At 35.0% G+C, this 24,980-nt stretch overlaps 4 protein-coding genes across 7 annotated transcripts in view; 2 read left to right on the forward strand and 2 right to left on the reverse strand.

Moving 5' to 3' along the window:
* Positions 1–46: 46 nt before the first annotated feature.
* On the reverse strand, positions 47–12,102 carry LOC129797695 (G patch domain-containing protein 11). Of its 3 annotated transcripts, none has more exons than XM_055840504.1 (4): positions 11,535–12,102; positions 11,321–11,477; positions 11,113–11,259; positions 47–537 (listed from the first exon to the last, which is right to left on the reverse strand). In XM_055840504.1, the coding sequence occupies exons 1-3, from the start codon at positions 12,035–12,037 to the stop codon at positions 11,125–11,127; spliced, it is 795 nt and encodes a 264-aa protein (XP_055696479.1). In that variant the 5' UTR covers positions 12,038–12,102; the 3' UTR covers positions 47–537; positions 11,113–11,124. The 3 variants fall into 3 exon arrangements, with proteins under 3 accessions (XP_055696479.1, XP_055696482.1, XP_055696481.1); XM_055840507.1 differs by having other exon boundaries at positions 64–317; XM_055840506.1 differs by lacking the exon at positions 47–537 and adding an exon at positions 6,336–6,533.
* Positions 12,088–15,181, forward strand: LOC129797467 (nucleolar complex protein 3 homolog). The gene is made up of 5 exons (XM_055840072.1): positions 12,088–12,236; positions 12,307–13,557; positions 13,621–13,991; positions 14,052–14,675; positions 14,752–15,181. The coding sequence occupies exons 1-5, from the start codon at positions 12,228–12,230 to the stop codon at positions 14,987–14,989; spliced, it is 2,493 nt and encodes an 830-aa protein (XP_055696047.1). The 5' UTR covers positions 12,088–12,227; the 3' UTR covers positions 14,990–15,181.
* An 846-nt stretch (positions 15,182–16,027) lies between these two features.
* On the reverse strand, positions 16,028–21,738 carry LOC129797445 (jmjC domain-containing histone demethylation protein 1). Its single transcript, XM_055840007.1, has 4 exons — positions 21,512–21,738; positions 19,629–19,789; positions 17,844–19,563; positions 16,028–17,407 (listed from the first exon to the last, which is right to left on the reverse strand). Exons 1-4 carry the CDS (start codon positions 21,563–21,565, stop codon positions 16,097–16,099), a joined length of 3,246 nt encoding a protein of 1,081 aa, XP_055695982.1. The 5' UTR covers positions 21,566–21,738; the 3' UTR covers positions 16,028–16,096.
* An 897-nt stretch (positions 21,739–22,635) lies between these two features.
* Positions 22,636–24,980, forward strand: part of LOC129797484 (protocadherin-23) — a 953,251-nt gene continuing 950,906 nt past the window's right edge. The window contains exons 1-2 of one of the 2 annotated variants that reach the window (XM_055840120.1): positions 22,636–23,289; positions 24,612–24,793. In XM_055840120.1, the coding sequence (XP_055696095.1) occupies positions 24,745–24,793 (49 nt within the window). In that variant the 5' untranslated portion in view covers positions 22,636–23,289; positions 24,612–24,744. Of the gene's footprint in view, positions 23,290–24,611; positions 24,794–24,980 lie in introns of those variants that run through there. The other variant, XM_055840119.1, reaches the window with a different exon arrangement.

The following is a 24,980-nucleotide window of genomic DNA, read 5'->3' on the forward strand; positions in this document are numbered from 1 at the left end:
CGTAGTACATTTTTTATATTCGGAATAACTAAGATTTGTACTTTTCTTTATTTTTTATTTATATTTTTTAAGAACTTTTCTGTGTAAATTAAAAATTTTACAAAGCCTGTAAGACATATGGTATGGATCAACATGTTGTATTTTACCACAATTGCCACAGAAAATGTACTTCTCCTGCTATATACAGCAACGTTGGACATCACCGGATTTATTCAGTGTTACTCTACTTTCGATAATAGTAGATCTTAGTCTGTGATATCGCATGTAGACCATTTTTTTCTCTGCCGCTCATCTTCCTTCAATTGCTGTTCAGTTGTCTGAATGAATCAGAGATGAGAATAATGGAATTTTTGTGATTATAATTTTATGTGGCACATATGCAGACAATCGTATTGAATAATTAGAAATGGGACGTTCTGTCTGAAGTAATGTAGATCATTTGATGCAATAAACACGTGGGTTGTGCAGCAAGAGAGTGATCGTGGTGTAACTTTTGGTTTGTAGCATTTTTGAGATTGGATTTATCGTTTTGGGTGACTATGGCGAAGAGAAAAAAAAATGTGAATTGAATTGTGAGCTATGGAAACACTTGGACATTTCTCAATGGATTTATCCATTAAATCTATTTTATGCTTTAATAATTCTTCCACTTCACTACTATCACGTGCTATGACGAAAGTATCGTCTTTTTGCTTAATATGAAAAACACTTGGGAAAAACTAGATGAAGCTTTCGAGTCCTTGATTCCATCGTATACCTCCTCTATAGAAATACTTACTACTTCTTAATTCATTTGTGGTATTTGTACTTAATCTGAAGTAGGAATATTTATTCCGACTCTGAGATTCCTAATTTATATTAATATTATGATATTGAAGCGCATTGATGGCATTTTGTTGTGATTTTACCGTGAAATTAATTAAAATTCTTCTAGGAAAAGATTATGATTTGTAGTTGGAAGATCATCACGGCTCTTGCACCAGAAACACGCTCAAAGTTATGTTTAATTCAGCTAAATTTTTAAAAATCTCTATTTTGTTCATGATATTAATTATAAGAGACTATACATTTAATAAATTCCATTACTGCCAAAATCTATTAAAAACTGGAGGGAGAAATGCGAATTGTTTGGAAAGTTAGTTTTTTTCTTCAGTTCCACAATGAACTTATACAGCATTCATTTCAATTTTCATTTTATTTTTTCATTATTAGAGACGCGAGACTTTGTGTTTTCTTAATCTTATCGTTTGCGTTGTTAGGATCATTCCAATCAACGATGGCAATTTTAATCATTTTAATTCATAAGGAAGTCAAAAAAGCTATTGGGTTCGTCGTTTGAAGTCTTTCGTTTCCCAATAATGCATTACAAAACATAAAAATCAAAGATGAAAAAATTGTAAGCAAATGATATAACACTAAAACAACTCATCCCAGTACCATTTCATTAATCTTTGCACCGCATCAGATGAGATACAGTGCCGTTTGAATGTGTTACGAAAACCACATGCGACGTACAATCACCATGCAGATCTGGCTTAAAAATATATTCCTTCCCTCAAATCATCTTCATTTGGTGCAATTCTCAACACTGTTCTAGTAACCTCCTTGCACCATCGACAACCATGTCTCGCAGTATGAAAAAAAAATGTTTTGTTAGATTTTGTCTATAGCCTTTGCGGTTCCTTAAAAAATCACAGTTATTGCGTCCATTCGTTTATTAATATTATCATTTTTTTAAAGAATTGATGAAAAGTTAATTTCTTATAAAAATTGTATACCTTTTATAGTGGAATATTTACTTATATACAACTTATTATTTTAAGAAAAAAATTTATTTTACGTAAACAAATAAATAACGATATTAAGGATTCACATATAATACAAGACAAGTAATGAAAAGACATTAAGGATTTTAATTTTTATCTTTAACTTTCTTTTTTTCAGAAACTGATTTAAGTATTAAAAGGAATAGCATTAATCTTCTTTAAATAGCAAAAAAAGAAAAACAACAAAGTGTGCAGTAAATTATATTAGGTATATTTTTTAAATACCGTTAACTTTTTACAATTTTCTATGTTCATTTATATTTTATTTAAAATAATCATAGTTCTTATAGACCAGTAAAGCCTATCAGATATTTATTAATGAACTTTCCTCTGTCTCTATAGCGATATGGCATTGAGATGCCTTTATGAATGGACAGAAATTGCAAAGTGTGAGAAGTTGCAGATTTTTTGATTGGTACTGTATTGAGGCGACGAAATTACGTGTTAAGTAAAAGTAATGTTCACATAGCATTATTCCATATTGCTCTTCTGACCCTACTTGACCAATTTCTCATGCTGTCTCTATATATACACCCATAGCCGCGAAGCCAAAATCGATAACACAAAAGCACATCAACCGCGCGCGAACAAACCATGTGATGGATGGAACCGTTGTGGCAGAAGCAATATTTCATCTCGGGGATTGATATTAAAGAAAACAAATTTGTCACAGGAAGCCCATACACATTCATATGGTAAAATCATAATAAATAACAACTTTAAATTGATGGCACAACATAGAAGAAAAAAAAGGTAAAATACAAAATGTTCGAGACGGACAAATTGAACCACATGAAGCGCATTCATTTTCATCGCTTTCAATTGTTGAATTGCATAATGTTTTACCTCTGAATAATTAATTCATTTAAGATAGGTATGTCAGGATATTTTGAAAGAAACAACAAATTACTATCAACATGATGAGATATTGAAGAATATTGTGGATGCAAAAAAAGCTCTAAACCATTAAGGCAGTGTGCCACAGCACATTGTCTCCATTGCATATCGATGAAGAGACTGGTGTATGAAAAAAGGGCAAACAATTTATATACTATTAAGACATTTATATTCAATTGAAATAAAAACCCTTATAATGATTTTTATAATTATGTAGGTACCTATAGCTGCAACTCCTTTTAATCTTTCCTTCTGTCTCTAGTTAAGGGCTTCGTGTATGTACGAATACTGATTAATACAGCTAATTCGCAAGTATTGCAAATATATGATGTGAATGCCCCTTGGACACAAGGTTCAAATTTCTTAATTTTGTGAAGCAGTAATTAAAACATTAGATTAATCTTGTTAAAACATAAGCTCTCTTAATTTGTTTGAGTAAATTATCGTTACGGCTCAAGAGGATATACAAAAAGCTTTGCAAGAGATAAATATTAATTTATTTTGACGTTCTTGGGATGCTACTACATTCTTTCGCAAGTCGTATTAGATACACACAAAAAAATGCCCAATCAGTGGAAAACCTTTTTTCTCTTTCTGTATTTTCCCAACAGCCATTCTTCATCATTATTTTCCAATAGGTAATGAAATTCACGTGAGAGATGCAAAAAGAGCGCTAATGCAGTTGAAACAACCTGAACTCGTTTAAAGGTCAGAAAAATTGCAAATTGATGTTCTATCCACGTCTGTAAACTTTTGCAGAGAATCCACGATCTATCCCAGCGTCTCTGGTACACACCTTGAATGCATTGCACGTGGAAAATTCGCTTGATGCACTTTTATTATGTCACTGGCTCATCAAAAAGGTATATTCGGTGCCAAATCATACATCATCCAAACCAATCATGCTATTGTCCCTCTTTCATTAATTTCCTGACCTATTGATTGATCACCATAAAACAAACATAATATTGCTCTTTGGCTGTATTTTTCATTTGCAAAAGAATAAATTGATATCGTGTAGGGAATACTAAGTGGACCACCGAAAGAAACATTAAATTGAGCATGAATCGTCAAGGTAAAAATATGATCATTTCATTACGCGTCAAATGGTTCCATTTTAACCTCTGCCAATTGCCCACGGAATCACGATATTTTCACTTAATTCAATTTTTTTTTAATCTTAGACAAGACAAACCAGTATTGAGGCTATTTTCTTAAAAGTATATCTACATATAATTATGTAATATGTAAAATTAGCGTGACAAACAAATTAAATGAGGAAGATGAGAACAAAAGGGACAAAAGCATTCATCCAGTAGAATAAAAGCAAAAGTTAAAATATAAATTATAAGAATTTTGTAACTATTAAATCCACCACATATTCTTACTAAAATATACATAAACATGATGGAATAGGAGAGAAAGGAAGCATTTGCTGAGAGAGCAATGAGCACGGGTCACGATTTATCCAGTGGAACGCGCATCTTTTCGACTCGCTACGAGGAATTCCATATACTGAAAGTTGAGACTATGTACAATGACAACATTGCAACTTTTATTTCAATTGCAAGAACAATATAATGTGGAATGAGTATCTAGTCTTATTAAAAACATGTTAGTTACTTTCCTAATTGAAACTTACCAGGTTAAAGAATTATTTTTGAACGAGAGATAATAAAATTAACATAAATTGGCGTTGAAGATAAAAAAAAAGGTGATTTAAATACAGGCCCCAAGAAAATGAAGATTTTTTTTCTAAATAATCGAAATTTAATTCAATGATTTTTAAGAACTTTCTTTACTTTATTGCCAAGGAATATATAGATTTAGCGAATTCTAAAAAAAAGATCATTAATCACCACATTTTGAAAGGAGATTTAAAGGAATTTATTCCTTATAAAAGTGATTAATTTTCTATATGAAAGAAGGAAAATTGCTAAAATCAAATATGTGGAACATTCAATAAGTACGTTGAGGGTGTTTTGCGAAATTTCCCGCCAAAACACATATGTAACTGAGAGAGTTTTGCGCTGCAGAATGGGGAACACCATGAGGTCAGACAAGTCGATATAGCATCCGTGTAATATAGCACTTTACAATTGCATTTAATGATGCACAACTTTACATTGCAGACTGGTGGGGGGAAAACAAAAAACCTACCACGCCAATAAATCGAAACAATAAAGTCATTAATGATGAAATTAATTGGCAATTAAAAGAATATTATGGCAAGAAGAGCGGATAAATAAAAAAAAAACTTAAGGTATGAGAAGTACAGAAGAAGAAAAGAGTTATCTCGCAATATTTGATTGCAAATCATCATAAATGTTTCATTTTACAGAAGACAGATCACTTGTACATCTCCAGCAAGACGATCATCTGTTTGGGTCTGGGTGATGGATCAACGGTAGCACCAGAATAGGGAGGGTGCATTTGGAATACGTATATGTACAAAGGTAAGTAAAGTGTGGCAAAATTCACAGACTGGGATGGATAAGAACTGGTTAAGAAGTTTAAAATGCGCTGTGATGAGATGTATCAAAGACTCACGATAGAATTATGCAATTGTTGAGACTCTGCTCATAGATGATCATAATCCGTGTGATCTACTCTATATGAAAGTCCCCCATGTAGAGTGACCTCCTCACTTGCATTTATATTTGCTAAGCCGATATTTTCTATCAAAATGCAAATGTCCACCTTAGGCAAAATCTTAAACTATTGATTGACGTTTTTCACGCAGAAAGGTGCAAAATATATTGATTTACATCCGCATACATACATTTTTGTTCACCATCACAAAATTATGATGATGATGATGATGAAATTGGCAAGTCACGAAGAGATCGCCATCAATTTCCTCGATCTCCTTCTATAGAAAATTAATTATAAAAGACAAATGTTTTGTTACTGCAAATGACTTAAATCTTTATCTATTCAAATGAAGTGATGTTCCGTATTTTTTTTTATTAAACTTTAAATTTAGCATAAGCTCCTAGAATTTACTTGATTTAAGAGTTTTAGATAATTTTAAATGAGACCTATTACGATAAAAAGAAGTATTTTAAAATATAGTAAGTTGTAAAATAATTTACAATTTATTTATTTTTAACCAGAAATTAGTCAATGTGTAAAAAAGGGGATTACATCAAGAGTTGATATTTTTTTTATTTCGTAGAGCGAAGCAAAAGAAGATTTAGTGTATGTAGAAGTCGCGTTTCTGTCTTCAGCAATTGTGGGTGTTAAATCGTCTGCAACGGCAGCTGACTAGCTATTTGTAGGCGTTTTGCCGCTCGTGTGACAAATTAATTTGCTATTTAGAGTTTTTAACGAGAGACGTGAGAAAAAGAACACGACAAAAGGGTATTGCAGAGGAATATATAAAGTGCAGAAGGTGTGAATTTGAGTGCGAATTTAAGATTTGTTTCAGCATCTCACCTTGCTTTTCCGCTTCCACTACGTTCCATTCAATCAACCTTTTCTCACCAAGCATTTGGCGCAATTGTAACCTTACATTTATGATGATTTGTCGAATTGATAATTCGCCATGTGTCGTATTAATAACTTCAGCAACTGCTATATGATTAATTGCTATACATTAAAGTAGGTAAATAGAGTTAATTATTAATTTATTTAGATCGTCGAAGGTCACCATTGCTCATCTCTAATTAATTGATCGCCTTTTTTGTCCAGTACTTCGCCTCGTATATCTCAATGCTACAGACTGTGAGGCTCCAAAAATAAGAATGACTGCATAAATCCCATCATAATGCTTCCTGAGGAAGCGATATCCAGTGTGAAATATTCGGCCTGTGGGGCAAAAATTATGTTGATGAATTTGATGTGTAGTAACCTCCATGTCTCTCATGTTGCATTAGCCAACAGACGAACTTTAACTTCAACTACAGTACAAAGCGAAGCTAATGGAAAGGGATTAGAAATGAGCCTTCATTGCGGAGTCTAATTAAAATGATCATTTTTAAAAGTTCATCGATCGATCAGGCGATTTATGGTTCGTATGAAATAACCCATTACCAGGTTAGAAGCTGCTTTTGCAAACTCACCGTGGATTTAATGGTAAAATCTCATAAGCAGACAATTCACTAGTGTGCCATACATATAATGAATGTGTTGATAGGAGATGCGTAATTTTTCTTTTTATTTTACAAAGTACACCACCTGAATCATCACTTATTAATCTGTCACGTTCCATCAACGTCTTTTTCACTGTATTTCCAAACGCCATGCAATTAAAAGACGCTTTGTCAAGATTTATCACACACCCACTGCAAAATGCAATGAGCTACATAATTCAGATTCCTTCTGCAAAATCGCATTGAAATTTCGCTTATACATTATTTTTGAAAAAAAAAAGAAAAAATTCAAAATATGTGCATTTTCAGTCACAATTTAGGATTGTATCTTTTAGTTTTTGCTATGCTAAAGAATTGTAAATTAGCAGTTTATTTTGTAATGCACAGATTAGACCAATTAAAATGCATCTTCTTTTTTTAATTAGGTAAATTACGTTGATTTTTTATTTTAACCAATATACCATCTTCTCTTTCAAGTTGTTCTTGCTATTAATTTTCACGTTAGTAAATTAAGAAAATTTGCAAAAGAATTTACAGTTCAATTGTCCCAACTTGTACATAGAAAGGAAAAGTGCTTGATGACACTGTCATTCTGAATTTGTTGAGAAAAAAGGGTAAAGAACATGACTTAATTTAACGCGTTGAGTCATACTTTTGATTCTGAATGTGCATATTTCATTCCAGATTTGTGTACACCATTCATCATCTCTTTTAGAATGCATACTTTCCATAAGCAATCGTGCCTCCTTGACTAAACTTTTGCTTTTAACACCAAACTTATACCTATCTATAGTAATGAATTGCAAGAGCCTTTCATCATCTTGCGCTTCTTTTTTGATCTATTCTTGGGACGAGGCACCTGGACGGGATTAGATAATCCGACCTAATGTTAAGTATGTCATATTCACACGTAATAATTACATACCAATTACACATGGCATTGATGTTTGCTTTTATATCAAGCGCAAAAATATTCAATTAGGTAAATGCTGGAAAATATGGACAAAAAATCTCTAAAAGAGCCTTGTATTTTATTATTCTAGTATAGTGGCACATATTAATATAAATTTATGTAATTTCTGAAAAACATTTACACTACAGAATGGATGGGTATTGCTATGTCTTTTAAAGTATAATAAGGAAACTTCACTAAAAGATCTTCAAAATATTGCTAACTACAGAAAAGCGAGTGTTGATGACACCAGAGACCCTCCCTCGAATGTGATTTATATCTATACAATAGTTGGATGGTGCAAGGAGTTCCTCTGGATATGTGGATGAAATTAAATAGAAGGTGATGTCAACATAAAAGTAGTATAATTCATCATTGCAACATTCCTGCAATTGTAATCCTTTCGCGATTCATTGCTCTGAATGAACTACACGACACAATAAAATGCACTCTTTTGCTATATTTAGCAAAGACGATGATCGATCGTTGAGATTTCATCGAACGGATTGACCATGGATTGTACGTGAGATTGAAGGCTTTCGCGGAAGAATTTTGCAAAAGGACGTGAAGAAAATCGTTCTCTTCGTAAATTGTTGAAGAATGACATTGCTCTCAGAGACTTTTTTTATGTAAATAGTGATCTCAATTTCTTGAAAGATCACGGTTTTTCATTATTTTGTCAACAACGAAAGGTTACCTTAATTTACATATTAATTACAAAATGAAAAATTCTATGAATTAAATCATTTTATTTAATATACAATAGGGTATGATTCATGATCCAAAACTTAGAAAGTAATTTAATGATATTAAAAAAAACTTAAATTAAAAATATCCTTTTCACCTTTAATTGGAAATTTATAAGATATTATTAAAATTAGTCTCTTTTTCAATGTGTCAGAAGAAATTTCGTTGATTTGAAGATGAAATTCTTCGAGAAAATTGTTTCTTAAATATGAGGAAGATACGGCGCATTGATTGGTAGTCTTGGGGGAATTTCAATGTGAAATACCACGAAAAATTGAAATGACTTTTGGAAAGATTTGTTTTGTATTGCAAAATTCTTCTTCAAATTGCACACGGCAGCATCACTTATTAAATTCTCACAATAATTCATTATTATGTCACTCGGGGCTATTAAATTTCATTGATTGATGCCAATTTAAGATAAAATCAATAAATATTGACACAGGGAGCAGAAACAGATAATATGTTAGTATGAAATTGCATTTTTATACCACAGTGCGAAATGTCTGAGAGAAAATTCATATAAAAGAAAAAAAAAAGATTCGATTATTTAATTAATTCCTTTATCAATACTCAATTACATGAAAATTTAATATGTATTAACAATATGAATGATTGTGGATCGTATAGTCCGTTGTATGTATATATGATAGTGTATAAAATACATACGTATCAGAATTGAAAGAGAATATCCAATAATAAATAAAAAATGATTATCACATAATTGAAGAAATTGTAGAGTAAAGAAATTGCAAAAATATAGACTTATACTTCTCTCTGATCAATATTTTCTTTCTTTACCTTTCTTTACACGAAAATTGTTGCTATGAAAATTAAATTAATCAAATATCATTCTGACGATATCGTTCGTTATGCAATCTATCACTTTTATTGTTAGCTATAATAATGTCGTAGAAAATATCTAAAAGGGGTGATGATTTTAGAAATATTGTGTAATTTTCCAAAATAAAAAAAATAAATAAACAAGTGATCTGCATGCGCAACTTTTAATAGATCAAGTGATGGATCGAAAGGGATTGTGTCATGAAATCACGATAAGAATTGGCTCAAGAAATATGTGACTTTCTATATTAAATCATCGATTGATTTCTGCAGACATTCCATTTGATGTTGTGGTGTGGAGCCATTAATTGGAATTTCGAGACAATCCAAAGGATCTTCTTTGTCTCACTCTAACCATTGTGAAACCCTTATCTATATATGTATGTATGTACTGTACGTACATATGTAAGTATATAGACGGTTTCTCGTACCTTTTGTACATAAAATACTGAGAGAGTCTGCTAATGTGAAATACGTAAATTCTGGTGAAAACCTAAATACTAAAATGTTTAAAATAATGTACCTATGTAAATATGAAAATAATTTTAAAAATTTATTTTTATTTACCAACCAATCTCATCTAATCAAATTGAAATTTTGGAAAAAGATTTTAAGTGAATTATAGAACTTTTTATTTGAAAACTATCATTTCGCACTTAGGAGTGATCTTGCAATATTACAAAGATTGGGATGGAATAATAAAAAAAACACTGGGATCATCGAGAGCATCTTACATTGATTTCGAAGAGAAGGAGGTATCAACGTGAAATTAAATTTGTCATTTGCAAAACAATCAACAAGGAGAGAACATTGATAGAGACACGCTTCAATTTGCATTTACCACAGCGTTTTATGTACAAAAGATGGATAATTTGACATTAATTTGAACACCCATACACCCAGAATCTATTGAGGAATTATGTGATGCACTTTGGAGCGCTCTTAGTGGGAATTTCGTGCTCTCTGTACCCAACACGGTGTCTTTGGGAGCAATTCAACACAGTTCTCGTTTACATAACACTTCTTTCGGTGCCAGATAAGAGAAGTTTCGCGAAACATGATCAAGTTATTCCTTTAATGTTCTGTATATTGTTTTTTTTCCTATCTCTATTGTACAGCATAAAAATGCTTTGTAGAATTAAATACAATGGCTTTGGATTTGGTCGATTTTGTAGAAGAAAATTTTTGGAATGATTCTCATTATGTAAGACGATGAAGTAATATAATTTCTTGTATTGCTTTACTCCAAAAGGGAACATTAAAATAGAAGACATTATGAAGCTCTGTTAGGTGTGATTTATTTAAATCATTAGTCAGACTGTAGAAGTGACCAGAAGTGGAAGTAAGAAAAATTGGAAGAATTGGTGAAAAGTAGCACAAAATAAAGCTAGAAAAATGTTAGTTTTCTTCGTGTATTTATTATAATTAGTTCCTTGATTTTAATCAAAAGAACAATTATGAAACTGTCCAAATTCTCAACATTAGAATTACTTAATATTTAATTTATCATTTTTTTTTATCAAAGTTATTGAAAGAACATTTTTAACGTCTTTGTAATTTTATGTGTTTACTAAAATATCCTATCTTATATCTTTTATATAGTTTTACACACTCTCAAGAAGAGAAATGGGTAATTAAAATTTGCTAGATGAGCTTGAATATTCGCAACATCTTCAGATTCGATCACATCAATCAGAGAAGGGCGTTAAAAAGGAAATCGTTTCGTATCAAATTAATTGGTTTTGGTTATTACCTCTGATGAAATTTAGTGGTCATCTTTGGTTACTCCCGGACAGCTGTTTACAAGATCATCCACATCGTTATACTTCACACCGCACCAGTGGCAATAAAGATGCATAGATCTTACGTAGTTTGTAAGCATCTCCAACTTCTCTGCAGGCTGATAGAAAATAAAATGGCATTAACTCTTAAACAATATGGCACAGATTAGAAATTTATACTTCAAAATCTTCCTCTTCATCTTCTTCTGATTCTTCATCATTCTCATCTTCTTCGGTTTCCTCTTTTTCCTTAGGTTTTGGCGGCCAGAACCACTCCATTTCTGGTTCTGTAATTTCCAATGAAAGATCAAGTCTCTCACATGTGCGTTGACATTTCCTGAGAAAGAAAGGCTCTATAAATTGATAAGATGTATTAGAGATTTAAATTAATTACCCCAAATCTGCCTCAATTTGTCGATTCTCCGCTTTTCGAAACATTCTATTTCTAAACTCCTCAGCGGAGGTGGGTTCAGTATCTCCTTTTGCCAGGAGCCTCTGTCGAAGAATTTCTCTTTTTCTTTCCTCTAGTTGTTTCAACGCAGCTTCTCTTCCTAATCCACCACGGCCAGATTTGACGGTTATCCCAATTGGTTCAACAATGCCCTGATTTCCAGTCTTCCCAATAGCTTGCCCCTGCTTATAACCCATCTTTGCTAGAAGGGCGAATCCTTTGTTATCACTACTTATAGCGCTGCTTAGGCCTTCCTGGAGGCGCTCTTTTTCCATAACTTGTTTGGGTTTGTTCCTGTTCCTCGTCTCCTCGTCGATTTTCGCTTTCTTTGCTTGAACTTCTACTTCTCGCTGACGCTCTCTGTTTTTGATTAATCCCGGACGAATATTTGGCAGATTCTTTTCTAGGAATTTATCGGACATGTAATCCTCTTCATCTGAAGACATCTTTTGTCCTAAAAGTTTTTACCACAACTGTAGAACAACTATATGTACAAAAAATGTAAACAAACATTGACTTGACTGACAACCTTTTTTATTCCCTAACCTAACATTTTCACGTGTTGTATTTGCTTTGGTGCTTCGTGTGCGAAGGATTAATTCTAAAATTCTTAATTGTTAAGCGTTTTAGCAAGAAATGGGAAATGTAAGTACATATTTACTAGTTATATGTTTTATTTAATAGTTCAATAAATAACTCATTATATTTGTTGCAGAAAAAGGTAAAAATAAGCTCAGCGAAAAGAGTGAAGCATATTCGAGGAAAAAAGAATGTGGCCCCGAGTAAAGGGAAGAAAAAATCCCTGACCACAGTAAAGCACGGGAAACAGATGAAAGATGTAAAAGGAAAATTACAGAATAATAAGATTTCGAGAGGACATGATCAACAAAGTGCAAAAGGAAAGAAGAAGCAAAAAAAGAAATCACAAATGTCAGGAATGCCAGAGATTCACGGAGATGTATCAAGCGATGTTGATGATATCATGGACATGATTGACGATGATGATGCACCCCATTTGGCTAATAATTTCACTGATGAATCAAAAATGGATAAAAGTAAGGGGAGAAAGAGAAAGAATAACACGAATAATTCCCTGGATGGGCATGAAAAGAAATTCCGGGAGGAGTATGCAGAGACACGAGGTGAACAAGGGAAAATACGTGATCTTTTGCCAATTAAAACAAAACATGGCATTATTCCACAATCAATGGTTCTTGAGGATGAAGAGGTAGACGAAGATTCTCCAGAGGAAGTTGAAGAACCTACGGAGGAAAATGATTCGGAAGTAAATGATTCAGACGATGAAATTATCCGGGACCGTTCGTCAGAAGTTGAAGTAAAGACGGAGAATACGGCTGTATCTGTGGCAGATTTGTTGACACACCGAGAGCAGGAAGTGCAAAAGCAGAAATATCGCATTGGAATAATTTGTTCAGGGATTTTGGAGCGTCCTGAGGAGAGAATAAAAAATTTCTCCTCCCTTTTCGATCTTATGGGAAGAGTGTCAAAGGAGGGCAGTGCTAATCTTATCTCCGTCCGAAAGGTAGCACTCCTTTCAGCCCTGGAAGTTTTTAAAGACATCATTCCTGAGTATAAGCTGGGTGTTGTGGAGACGGAGAATGTTAAACTTAAGAAGGATACACTTCTCCGGGTTACTTTTGAGAATATTTTATTGCAGCAATACAAAAAGTATCTGCAGATTCTTGAAAGAATTACCATGACTGTGTCCAAGAAGAGACCTTCAGGGGAAGGTCCATTGACGGATGTTCAGATCAGCTTAGCTCAGGTAGCTACGAACTGTCTCTGTGAACTTATTCTTGCACATCCCAATTTCAACTTCAGCACAAACATTGGACAAACTCTTGTGTACCTATCAAACAATCGCTTTCCTCAAATTCGAGAGAAAGTCAATGGATGCTTCAGAAATATCTTCAAAACGGATAAGCGCCTTGAATTGACACTACACGTAAGAGAGTATTTCAGAGGCTTTAAAAAAAAACAAATATCCAAAAGAATTTTTATTTTGCAGATTATTAGACGAATTAATCATCTCGTTAAAACTAAGCAGAACAACGTCCATTGTGAAGTTCTCACCTGTCTCACGTCCCTCTACATTAAGAATATTAATTTGGATGCAGATAAGGAGAAGGAAATTAAAGAGAAAAAGCTGGAAGCGAAGAAGAGTCGTGTGATGAATTTATCAAAGAAAGAAAGGAAACGACAGAAGAAGCTAAAGGAGTTGGAAAAGGAACTTCTGGAGACGAAAGCTGAAGAGAATAAGGAATCACGACAACATAAACTTACTGAAATTACAAAACTTATCTTTAATATCTACTTCCGGATCCTCAAGAATGATCCCAACTCAAAGCTTCTCGCTACAACACTCGAGGGTCTTGCAAAGTAAGTGTTTGTAAAGTATACACTGTGTCATAAATTACTTATTTATTTATTTTTCTATAGATTCGCTAACGTAATTAACATGGAGTTCTTCTCGGATCTTGTTAATGTGCTCAATAATATCATGGAGTCTGTGGATCTTGATTATCGGGAGCAGTTACATTGTATACAGACGGTTTTTGTAATGCTTTCGGGACAGGGAGAGGTTCTCAATATTGATCCGATTCGTTTCTATAATCATCTCTATCGGAATATGCTTTCGGTGCACGCTGGGAAGAATCACGAGGATTTCCTGATTATTCTAAGAACGCTGACAGAGGTTCTGGTAAAGCGACGTAAGGATGTGACGTACCAGAGATTGCTGGCCTTCACCAAACGCGTTATGACAGCATCATTGCAATTACTGCACAACGGATCACTGGGATGTATCTGTGTGGCTAAGAATATGCTTCAGTTGACTTCCAAAGCAGTGGATGTTCTCCTGGATACGGAGACTTTTGTTGGGTCTGGGAAATATGATCCAGAACTCCCAGATCCTGAGTACTGCAATGCAAACTGCACACTTCTCTATGAAGTATCTGCTCTCATGAGGCACTATCATCCCACTTGCGTGAAAATGGCTAAGCATCTAGCATCCGGAGCTCCTATAAGTGGTGAAGGAAGTCTCAACATGGACGTGGCGAAATTGTAAGGATTCATCACACTGTGACGAATTTAAAAATTTTGAAGAAAATCTCATTTTTTTAATTTTTTTTTTTTGCAGATCGCCAGAGGAACTTTTTGAAAAATTTGATAGTTCTGCAATGACCTTCAATCCAGCCATACCGCCACCTCGCATGAAGGATGCCAAGAATGCAAAAGGTCTCTTCTTCTTCTCCAATGACACACTGAGAGATCAATGTAGTGAAGCACTTAGGAAACCCATCCATGCTTCCAAATCCAGCGAAATTCTTGATTTTCACGCGTCGCTGTACAAAGGAATATCATCAAGAGATAAGTAACGTCCCTTTCTTCTGTTGTATTTTCCTTTTTATTCATAAAAAAATGAAGAGAAAAAGGTAAAAATAATGTTTTTCTGCCGAGAAAGAAATTCAATTGTCCCTGGAAAAGTTGAATGAGGCGAAGAAAAATTAAATTGCAAATCAGTGCCTTCTTTCATACAATTCTACAAAATAAATTGTTTTTAGAGTTTACCACAATTTTAGCTAATTCAGCACTATCTTTGGTATTTAATCCGCATTCATTTTTTTTTTCTTCTATATTTTACTAAATTACTTTTTTTTATTTTTCTTCGATATCCTTAAAAACTATTTTTGTTTCTTACTACGCGTTTTAATGATGGTAAATTCTTGCAATACTACTTATAAGTTTTTTTTCTAGAGACTTTAATTGCTCCCTTTCGTACCATCGATCGCCTTAAGCTTACTTTATTCATAAACACAAAGACACACTAATTGCGAATTGTGGGGCCATTGCAAATTAATAGCCGATGCATTAAAAAGATCGTGACTATACTGAAATAATTCTTAAAAATCACCTGACTTGTTGGCAAATTCGATTGAAAAGCCAGAATTAGGTTTTTTTCCTAATGATTCTTAGCGCTAAACACAAGTACAGTTTATGTGGCGAAAATAGTGGCACTTAATTGATAATTTTTAACTCCTTCATTAAAAAACAATTATTTAGATAACTCGCCTGAGAATGGTTTCCATTTGATCAAAAAATAAATCAGATTTACATTAAATGAAACAATTAATTATTTATTTGCTCCACATAAAAAGAAAATAAAATAATATTATGTTGTTGATATAGTTTTGTCATGAAACTTTAGAAAAAAAAAACTAATTAAATGAAATTTTTAATTTGCTACTATTTTGACCACGATACTGTAAAATTTTCATAGAAGACTACACTTAAACCTTCTTTATCACACCCACTCATGTTCTATACTTTAAATTTCTCTCTTAATAGTAATAAAAAAAATGTATGAGAAATCAAAAGTCGAGCCCCAAAGACGCACAATTCGTAAAACATAATGCTTAAAATCCTTAAAATACATTTTGTCTTAAATGCAAGTACAATAGATTAGGAGGTAAAATGAAATCGATCTACGCGACATTTTTTCGCTTTTCAACAAGCTTTACATCCTGCACATGGAGGTTGTGCTTGGACTTGGCTGCAAACTTTATCACAGCCTGTGTGGGCACTTGGGGTACGTGCCGTAAGTCGAGACGCGTAAGGGCTTCGCACTTTTCCAAATAGTCCAGCGAGAGATCTGTCACGAGTTTGCATGAGCTGAGATTTAGCTCAACAAGGGTGTTTATGGCACTAGAGGATGTACCGATTTGGAAGATGCCTGCATCTGTGATCCTCTGGCACGATGAAATGTCAAGAGTGAGGAGTGATGGGAGTCCCTGGGTGATGTAACGAAGTGCCACATCTGAGATCTCCGTCCCGGCTAATTTGAGTGTCTTCAGATTCCGTAGACGAGACTTGGAGTCGGTGAGACCAGGACGGGAGTCCTTTGGCGGTGATAAGATCTCCCTGATGGCGGAATCATTCAAGCCACGAACGAAGCTGAGATCTAGAATTTGTAGGGGTGGACAGAGGCAGGTGTAGAGGCCAACAACTGCCTGGATTGGTGTTCCCTGGAGACTAAGATTTTTGAGTCCTGGAATTCGGGCAATTAACCATGTTAGTTGCCTCTTTGCCAGGCTTGTCCAGTCCAAAATCAAATGCTCCGGCTGTCTTCGAACGATGGCTGTAAGAAGGCTAGCTGACAATTTGTACTGAGCACAATTCATCCTGCGCCAGAGTGAAGGATCCACAGATACAGTGGACCAAATCTTGCAAACTAGGGAGCACGTAATCAGAGCTTCCGGGGGCAAATAACGGAAAATGGCCAACATACAGGTGGGATCTAGAGCATAGTGTCCCGTTGGTGAAGGTGTAGTGCCCCCTGCCTGGGCCGGTCTGACCACATACATGGGCTTCTTTAAAACTTTCGTTGATGAGCTGATAATCTGCTGTGCAAGTTGTGTTCGCAACGACGACTTCTTCCGTGGTACACTATGCTCAACTGTCTCTACGGATTCATGCAGACTGCTGCACATACTCCCACCATCGTCGCTCTTTCGTCGTTTCAACACACTCCCACCTGTGAGATGTTCCTGCGAAGGGTCATTCTCCTGCTTAATCTCGAACTTAATGGGGGTATTGGAGCTATTAGATGGGCTGATTACACCGAGCTTCCGAATTCCTGACTTTCCAGGAGTCTCCGAATCTGAGCCACTAGACATTCCCCCAAAATCTCCATGTGTCTCAATTGATGGCTTGTGCTCAATTGCGGATGATGCGTCACTACTGATTGACATCCTACGAATCTCTGAAGACTTCTGACGAGCACGGAAATGGCGTGGCTGAAGGAAAAAGAACAAGAAAAACCATTGTTATGCAATGATTCATTGATTCTAAATGTCTCGTAAACCTAGGATTTTCTTGATTTTTATGTCAGATACATACATCATATCATATTATAATTATTTTATTTATTTTTTAACTTTTTAACTTTAATATCGTGTTAAAGTTTTTCTATCTCGTAAAATTAAGTTTTCCTAGAATTATAATGAAGGCAATATAAAACTCGACACTTCAGTTGATCTTTAAAAAAAAAAATGTTAAGTATTTCTTTATCAGTTGAGTAATTAAATTTGTAGTGTATACACCAGATTTCTTAAATATTTTACCTAACATCTCAAAGAAACTTTTATTAGTAAAACTAAAAAGTGAAAAAGTGTGGTATTCAGAGTCTTTATACGCAAAGACAATTGAGTTAACTACTTAAGCTATATTTACCTTGTAATCAGTGTTCTTCCCGGATTTGCAACAAATCGGACATTCCCAGCTATTGGGTAGATCCTCATTAACAATTCCACTAATATTAGGAGCATGACGTTGGACACAGTCGGGGTGGGTGATCTCGTAGCAAACTGAACACTCCATGAGAGACGATGGACCCTCAAGGGATGCTTGAAGTTTGGCTTGAGGAGCAACAGGAGTCTGACGCCATCCATCAAGGTGACAGTAGATACACTGAGCTGTTACAGGTAGCATTGGTTGAAGGCATTGCCTCATCATGCATGTTTGCTTGGCACGACCTGGTCCACCGAATTTAACCATATCCAGACAAAAGCTGCATTCCCCACAGTCGGATCTCTGGCATGCTTCACAGATTTTACAGCGCGTCCTACGCCTTCTTGGTCCACCACCACTGGATGAATTGTTGGGTCCCTGGGAACGCTGCTGGGCACCAGTGGACAATGATTGCTTCTTGTATGGTCCTCGTGGTCCAACTCTGTTTGCTGTTGCGGTTGGTGGGAGAAAATCTCCTTGCTGCTGACTTGTACTTGTTGAATTATCACTACTATCCACAGCCATATCATAAGCTGGCATCGTGGGTGGATCTGCTGCAATACTTCGCTCTGCTTGAAGTACTGGACGTCCCGTGATGGCTAATTCTGGACTATCCTTGCAGTGTCTCTCAACAAGTGTGCGTACATCCTTTATCAATGCCACGGGATCTTTTATCAAATCGGGAACATTTTTCTTATTCGGTGGCAAGTCATACAAATACATGACGATCTCCTTAAGCCCAAAGAGTTCATAATGCGTCAGGTGAATGTGTGGGATTCTAGCAATCTCCTCCACACGCTCAGAGTCCCCGTCTAAATGTGAACGTCCCAGCAGAGTGTACACATATTTGGCAAGGACATACCACAGCATTTCCGTGAAGAAGGGATAGCGGAATTTCTGGGGCACTTTTGTTGAATCCTCAACTTGGGCTATTTTCAGTTGTTTCACAATACCGAAAGAGTGCAAAAAATTACCACCAAACACGAGGGAATCCGTGGGAGTGTACACAGCATGGATCCATCCCGTAGGAATGAAAAATGTATTGCCGGCTGTTAAGTACACCCTGGCACATTTATCGACTGTGTCTCCGAAGAAAATATCGGATTGCTTTCCGGACAGCACCCATTTCTCATACAATGCTAGATTTTTCTCAGTTGGCGGAATGAGCCAAAACACCTTGCTACCCTTGAGGATATGATACCAAACTGATGTGCCTCCAAAGTCCACATGGAAGTCCGTATAGCAATTTTTCACGGACATGAGACAGTACTTCTGCACTTTTGGATACATCATATCATGGAGGGAATTTGTACCCTCAACCTGGGCTTCCTTGAGTTGCTTTGGCCACACAACATCCACCCAGTCGATCTGCCGAACAAGATCCGGGCTTTGGATGTAATGGTCGAGTTTTGTGTGCGAAAACTCCAGCGAGATTACATTGAGAAGGCGTGTCTTTTCCTGATCCTCATAGTATTGTTGCCATTCCTTCATTGTCATCTCTAAATTTTTCTGTGTATTCACATCCATCACATCCAGCACCCGTTTCGATCCCACGCACATTCGCACGTCATTTATGCTAAAATACGGCGACGGCACCCGAAGTCCCAGTCCTGTTTTCTCCTTGAACAGGAGAGGAATGTTAAAGCCGTACTGCTGCAAGTGCCTGCATGAAAGAATAGTTATATTAGTAAGGAAGCAACTAGATGAGAAATTTAGCATCTCACTCACGCAACAGTCAAGTCGGATCCTTTCATCTCACGCACCATTCCGGCTTGCGCAAATCGTGCGGACTCCAACTTTTCGGCCACACTGAATCCACGTCCTCCCTCGTACTCATCATCAGCCAGGGCCCACTCCTCCGAGTATAGCTTTTTCTGTTTTCTCTCTCGCTGAAAATCACGCAAGGGTAGAAAATTGTTAAGGAGGACTTACTCAAGTGAGTTTATCGCACGCCAGAATGCAAAGTGCATTAATTAGTCGTTTTAAACTTGGACCAAATTAAACTATTAAGTTTGCTGAGTATATTCATAAAATTGTGAAACAGGAAAAGGTAGCTGTCGCACATGTGGTGTAGAATGCTCTAAATAAGTAGGTATAGTAATGTAACTTGTATAAAAAAAGTTTATCACTAAAATTTTCTATATTGTTCTAAACTGTTTGCCTTTGGCGTTCAACAATTTTTTTGTAGGTATGATAATATAATAATTGGTTAAAATATTGATTTTTTTTGTAAGCAGTGTGTTGTGTATAGTATATACACTTCTGAAAGATTTTAATTGGGGAATCTCGCGAAAAACTTTTTTCTTTGAAAATCCTTTACTTTTACAGTAATGTATTTTAAAAACAATAACAGGTGGTTAAAGCATAAAATCTCTAGTCGCTTATTGCGAGAAAAGTAGAGTATATGAAATAAAATTCAGGACAGCTTCAGAATTTATGAATAAAAATCAACGAATAAATTAGGTATTGGAAGATTTTAAATTGTAGTAGCTTTGAAACTAAGAACTGCTAAACTTTTTTTTTTAATTTATAGTGCTAACTTTTTAACACATAGTACCTACTATATTAGAGGGTATATCAAACAAAAAATTATGTAAATGCGTGTAATTACTAAATAAATTTAGTATACGCTACATAATCAGGTTAAATGAATTGAATAAATATAAAAAAAATTATTTTTACAAAAGGCGGTTCAGAGAACCTAAAGTAGTTTGGAAGAAAATTCTTAAATTAAAAATTGGATTTTTTAAAATTATTTACTAATTTGGTGAAAGAAATTTTCAGATATCTCAATTCAATTAAAATGTCATTATTCTGTAACTGCCTGGCCACACTATGAGCTCTTTTAAAAAAAAAGAAAGGGAAAAAAAGTCAGAAAATGTTAAAATAGTTCTAAAAAATATAAATTAAAATTTCTTAACATTTTACTTAAGCATTTTCGTGTGATAGCTACTATAAACTGTAAAGTACCAAGTGTACCAAGTGTATCACTTTAATAATCCACGCAATGGAATCTTTAGTAAATGGGATCCTTTAAAGATTTGCAGGAATGACCCGCAGCAGGAATTCTCTCTTACTCTCTTGGGGAATCAGAATAATTTGCTGAGGATCAATTAATGAATCTGGGAATTGGTGAGCAGTTGAAAGGGATGAGACGGTGCGGACCTTATATATTGGAAAGTAAGAAGAGAGAAATAAGCAGTGCTGCATTGTTCTTGCCATGACTCAGAGAGAATTCTACATGAATGCGATGGCGATATCGTTTGAGAGAATGAGAGGAAGTGAGGCAGCACCATGTCACTTGACGCAAGTGTGGGGCGATTCTCAAGCAGAGGCCACCTCGGTTTTCAGATCCACCTCAGCTTTTGCGACGGACAGTAATTTCCATGCAGATGCCGCAACAAGCACGAATTTTGCGATGAATCTCATTAGGGAATGTATGCAAGGGGACACGCCCGCACCAAGAAGGCCCCCAATGACCTCACACTTATGCAGAGAAGATTAATTTGGTAGTCACGGGGAATATTTGGGCGATAAAAAAGGTTGCACTTGTTCCGTACATTATGGCGTCGACGAGAGAATTCCATTGTGCACCGAAAATCCCAACTCACCAACTGTCTCCTGTTGTGGTGGCTGCGTGTGGGCGATACCGTGGTGTCCGACATCGCCACAGAAATAATTTCGCACAAATGCACCGACTAGACTACTCGCGAGACTCGTTCACGCCGATTTGAACACGTTTGATGAAGAGACCCGGGCAGATGCGATGTTTCTGGGAAACAGCTACAGAAGAACTTCAACAAACACGACTACTCCTGGCAATGGCTACGCCATTAATAAAAAAGCGAACATCTAAAGTTCCGAGGCACCCCTCGAGTTGCCGATTCATGACATCTTCTTGTATTTTTATGGTACACCAGCCTATTCAGCAAGTGAGGTAGAAGCGGTGGAAGTCATGGATAGTGTGTCCCAAAGGCAACAACTTTTGAAAGTGGAATAACGAATGAAAACATGTGGATGAAAAACGTGCTTTGTACTTTCTCGCACGCGACACAATAGCTTTTTAATTAAATAGTATTTCTCACAGGCCATAATTCTGCTTTAATCAGGAAGTGTAACAGATCTTTACATGAGAAAATCTTGTTAAAAAGCAAAACTACATAGGTACCTACCAAAGATTTTCAATAGGATTTTTCATGTTAAAATGATTTTAAAGTTATTACAAAAATTGATAAACATTAAATGATATGAATAAGAACTCACTGAATTGCTCTCATACAAGACGATAGATTAATATTGCTAAGTCTGTATAGAATTCTTGAATCTTTTTCGATATCTTAATATTCTACTGAAAGCTGCGCAAAATTGTCTGCACAAAACTTTTATACTTTGATCATAGTTTTCCAAACTAGAACAGAATGCAACGCATGTAGTATGTATAAAAGAAGAGTTCTTTAATTTATTAATGTCATGTTCGATTTAAGAGCACTTTTTTTAAAAAAGAAAAATTGATGCTCTTAATTCTCACAGAAAGCACAATTTAGATTTAAGCTATTTGTATTTTACATTTTATATTCGTTTGAATTGTTTTTATGTAACACACGATTTGTGTTGTCCTCAAGAAAATGCAAAAGAAATGTAAATAAACAAACTTGGGTGAAGCTTGGGTAGGTATACATAAAAAATGTCGTTTTGTCGTCATTGAGAGAAAAAAAATAAGACAATTTTGGAAGAGAAAAAATTCGTAGTAAAGAAGTTGAAAAAAATTGGGTAAAAAAATTATATTTTTAATAAATTGGTTACTTATAGAAGAGTCTTTCGGATCAAAACAATTGTGAAGTGGTTGCAGCAGAGCGAGAGTTCCGCTTCGATGCCTTCCGACTCCCACTTAGGTACTGCTTCCGGCCAGAGTGCCTCTCCTCTTGCGCCAGGTAAATGTGAGTCAGTTGAAGTCGGATCGCTTCGAGTGACGGTTGGATGTATAGATACTCTGCGTTGACTTACTTTGATACCTTTCCTTACCATTTCGTGTGTAGTATAACTTCCTGCCGGGGCCTCTTATTTTCATGGTGTGCACCTCAGAATGCAGTGGAGGGTGAATATTGTTGGTTCTGTTTGAGTGAAAGAGCGCCAAGAGTTTGTGCAAGAATTTCCAAAGAGCTGAAGAAGCCTCAAATGTGAAATAGCAAAACATCAAAGTGGATTAATTCAATTCAACAAAAAAATACCCAAAGTTTTTGTGTTTTTGTCTAAACATTTTAACACCCACTCTACAAAAAGAGCCGCTACACCGCCAAACTGGGATTACTCAATTTATCGTGAAATATATTTAATTTTCATCTTTAATAAATTCATTAATTTGATCATCTCATATTGGATCAGAGAAGAGGTAGCTACATAATTAGTTGGTTTTCAATAGGCAATTTGGGGCCCCTGTTGTGTCTAATGTGAAGAAAATTGAAAGACATTCGCGGAATTTGCCTCTAATAGGGAGGGAAGAAATATTTTTGAGAAATTGTATCGCACGCTTTCATTGTACCGAACAATTAAAAACTTTCATTCACTAGAGCTAGACAATAATTTATTTGGCCATTATTGTTTTCTTCATCAAATATCATTCAGTCTGCACTCAAAAGAGTGGCTCGTCTCTTGTTGTTCGGAGACTTTTCAATTTTTCCATTGAGATACACATGTGTTAAATGGTGCTCAAGAAAATGATGACTGAGAAAATGCAGCGGGTTACATTAATTAGGGCAGAGACAGAATGTTTTTTTATTTAAAGAGTAATTTTCATTAGCATTCTATTCGTGCTTAATTTGACGAAAAATTAATTTCATTTAAATGTAGGCGGTATAGCTTTAATATATTGAGCTTTTAAATACACAAAAAAATTCAAAATGTAAATTAACTCTATCGTGCTTTCAAAATAATAATAGCAATTCAAATAAAAATGAAATACATTTCACATAATATTTTGTTTAATTTGAGTATCTAATTAATGTGCTAAATAAGCAGTATTTTTTTTAAATAGATTTTTAATTTTAGATTTTGAAAACTTTTTGTTAAACGTCTTTTTGGAATAAAAACTATGGCTATATGCTTTGGACTTTAGTTCATTTATTTGTACATCATTTTTTTTTTATTTTTTGGTGACTAGTCGGTCTACAACTTTCATATCATTCTATTTTAAATGTGGTTCTTTTTCTGTTGGCAAAATTAAGATGAAAATATATTGTTTTTTTTTTTTTTTTTTTTTTTTTAGAAAAAAATCAAGATTAAACCCAGCTAAATTATTCCAACGATGTATAGGTATAAGCTGAAAAGTTTGTTTATGGCACATGAACTTCTCCTAAACGGCTGGGCCGATCTTTATGAAATTTGGTATGAGGGTAGAGGGAGTCAATACAATTTGTAAGCGCTATATGGGATTCCGCTCCCTCCCCCTTTATAGCGCCCCCACAGAAAAATTGATTTCCCATTTTCTATCTACGGAAGGGTCAGATAATGGGATTTTTTTATTTCAAAAATTTTTCGGGGTACCGTATTATTTATCCCTCCAACTAATATACGCCCCCCTTTTATAGCTTAAAATGGAGTTTGCTCACACGTGATTGGGGGTTCGGGTTGACTAGTTAAAAATAAATATGATAAATTTGAAAATAAAACTACATTATTTAACATTAATTTATCTATCTGCATATTTTCTTACAGATACTCTTGAAAATTTAAGGAACTGTGATTTCAACACGTAACTTATGGTGACTTAATACAGAAATTTATTAATGAGGATACCTGAGTCACATCGCAAATTGTTCGTACAAGACAAGAAGTGCTGCTGATTAATATGCTTCCGGGGCTTTTGATTATTCTGTCTCTTCAAATTGTCGTTCAAGGTGAGTGCCATCATCCAGCCGCAATGATGAAATGATATGTTACCTAGCGCAAAAACGTATCTGCATGGTATATGGAAAAGAACTCGATGTGGTGTCTCTGCGAATGCAGACCGTGGAAAAGTTTCTTTTTCAGTGTCAAATAATATGATAAAAAAAACTTCTTTGGCGATTGAAGGAGTGAGAGCGC

Source organism: Lutzomyia longipalpis, chromosome 1 (genome assembly GCF_024334085.1).
Source record: "Lutzomyia longipalpis isolate SR_M1_2022 chromosome 1, ASM2433408v1".
NCBI classification, from domain to species: Eukaryota; Metazoa; Arthropoda; class Insecta; order Diptera; family Psychodidae; genus Lutzomyia; species Lutzomyia longipalpis.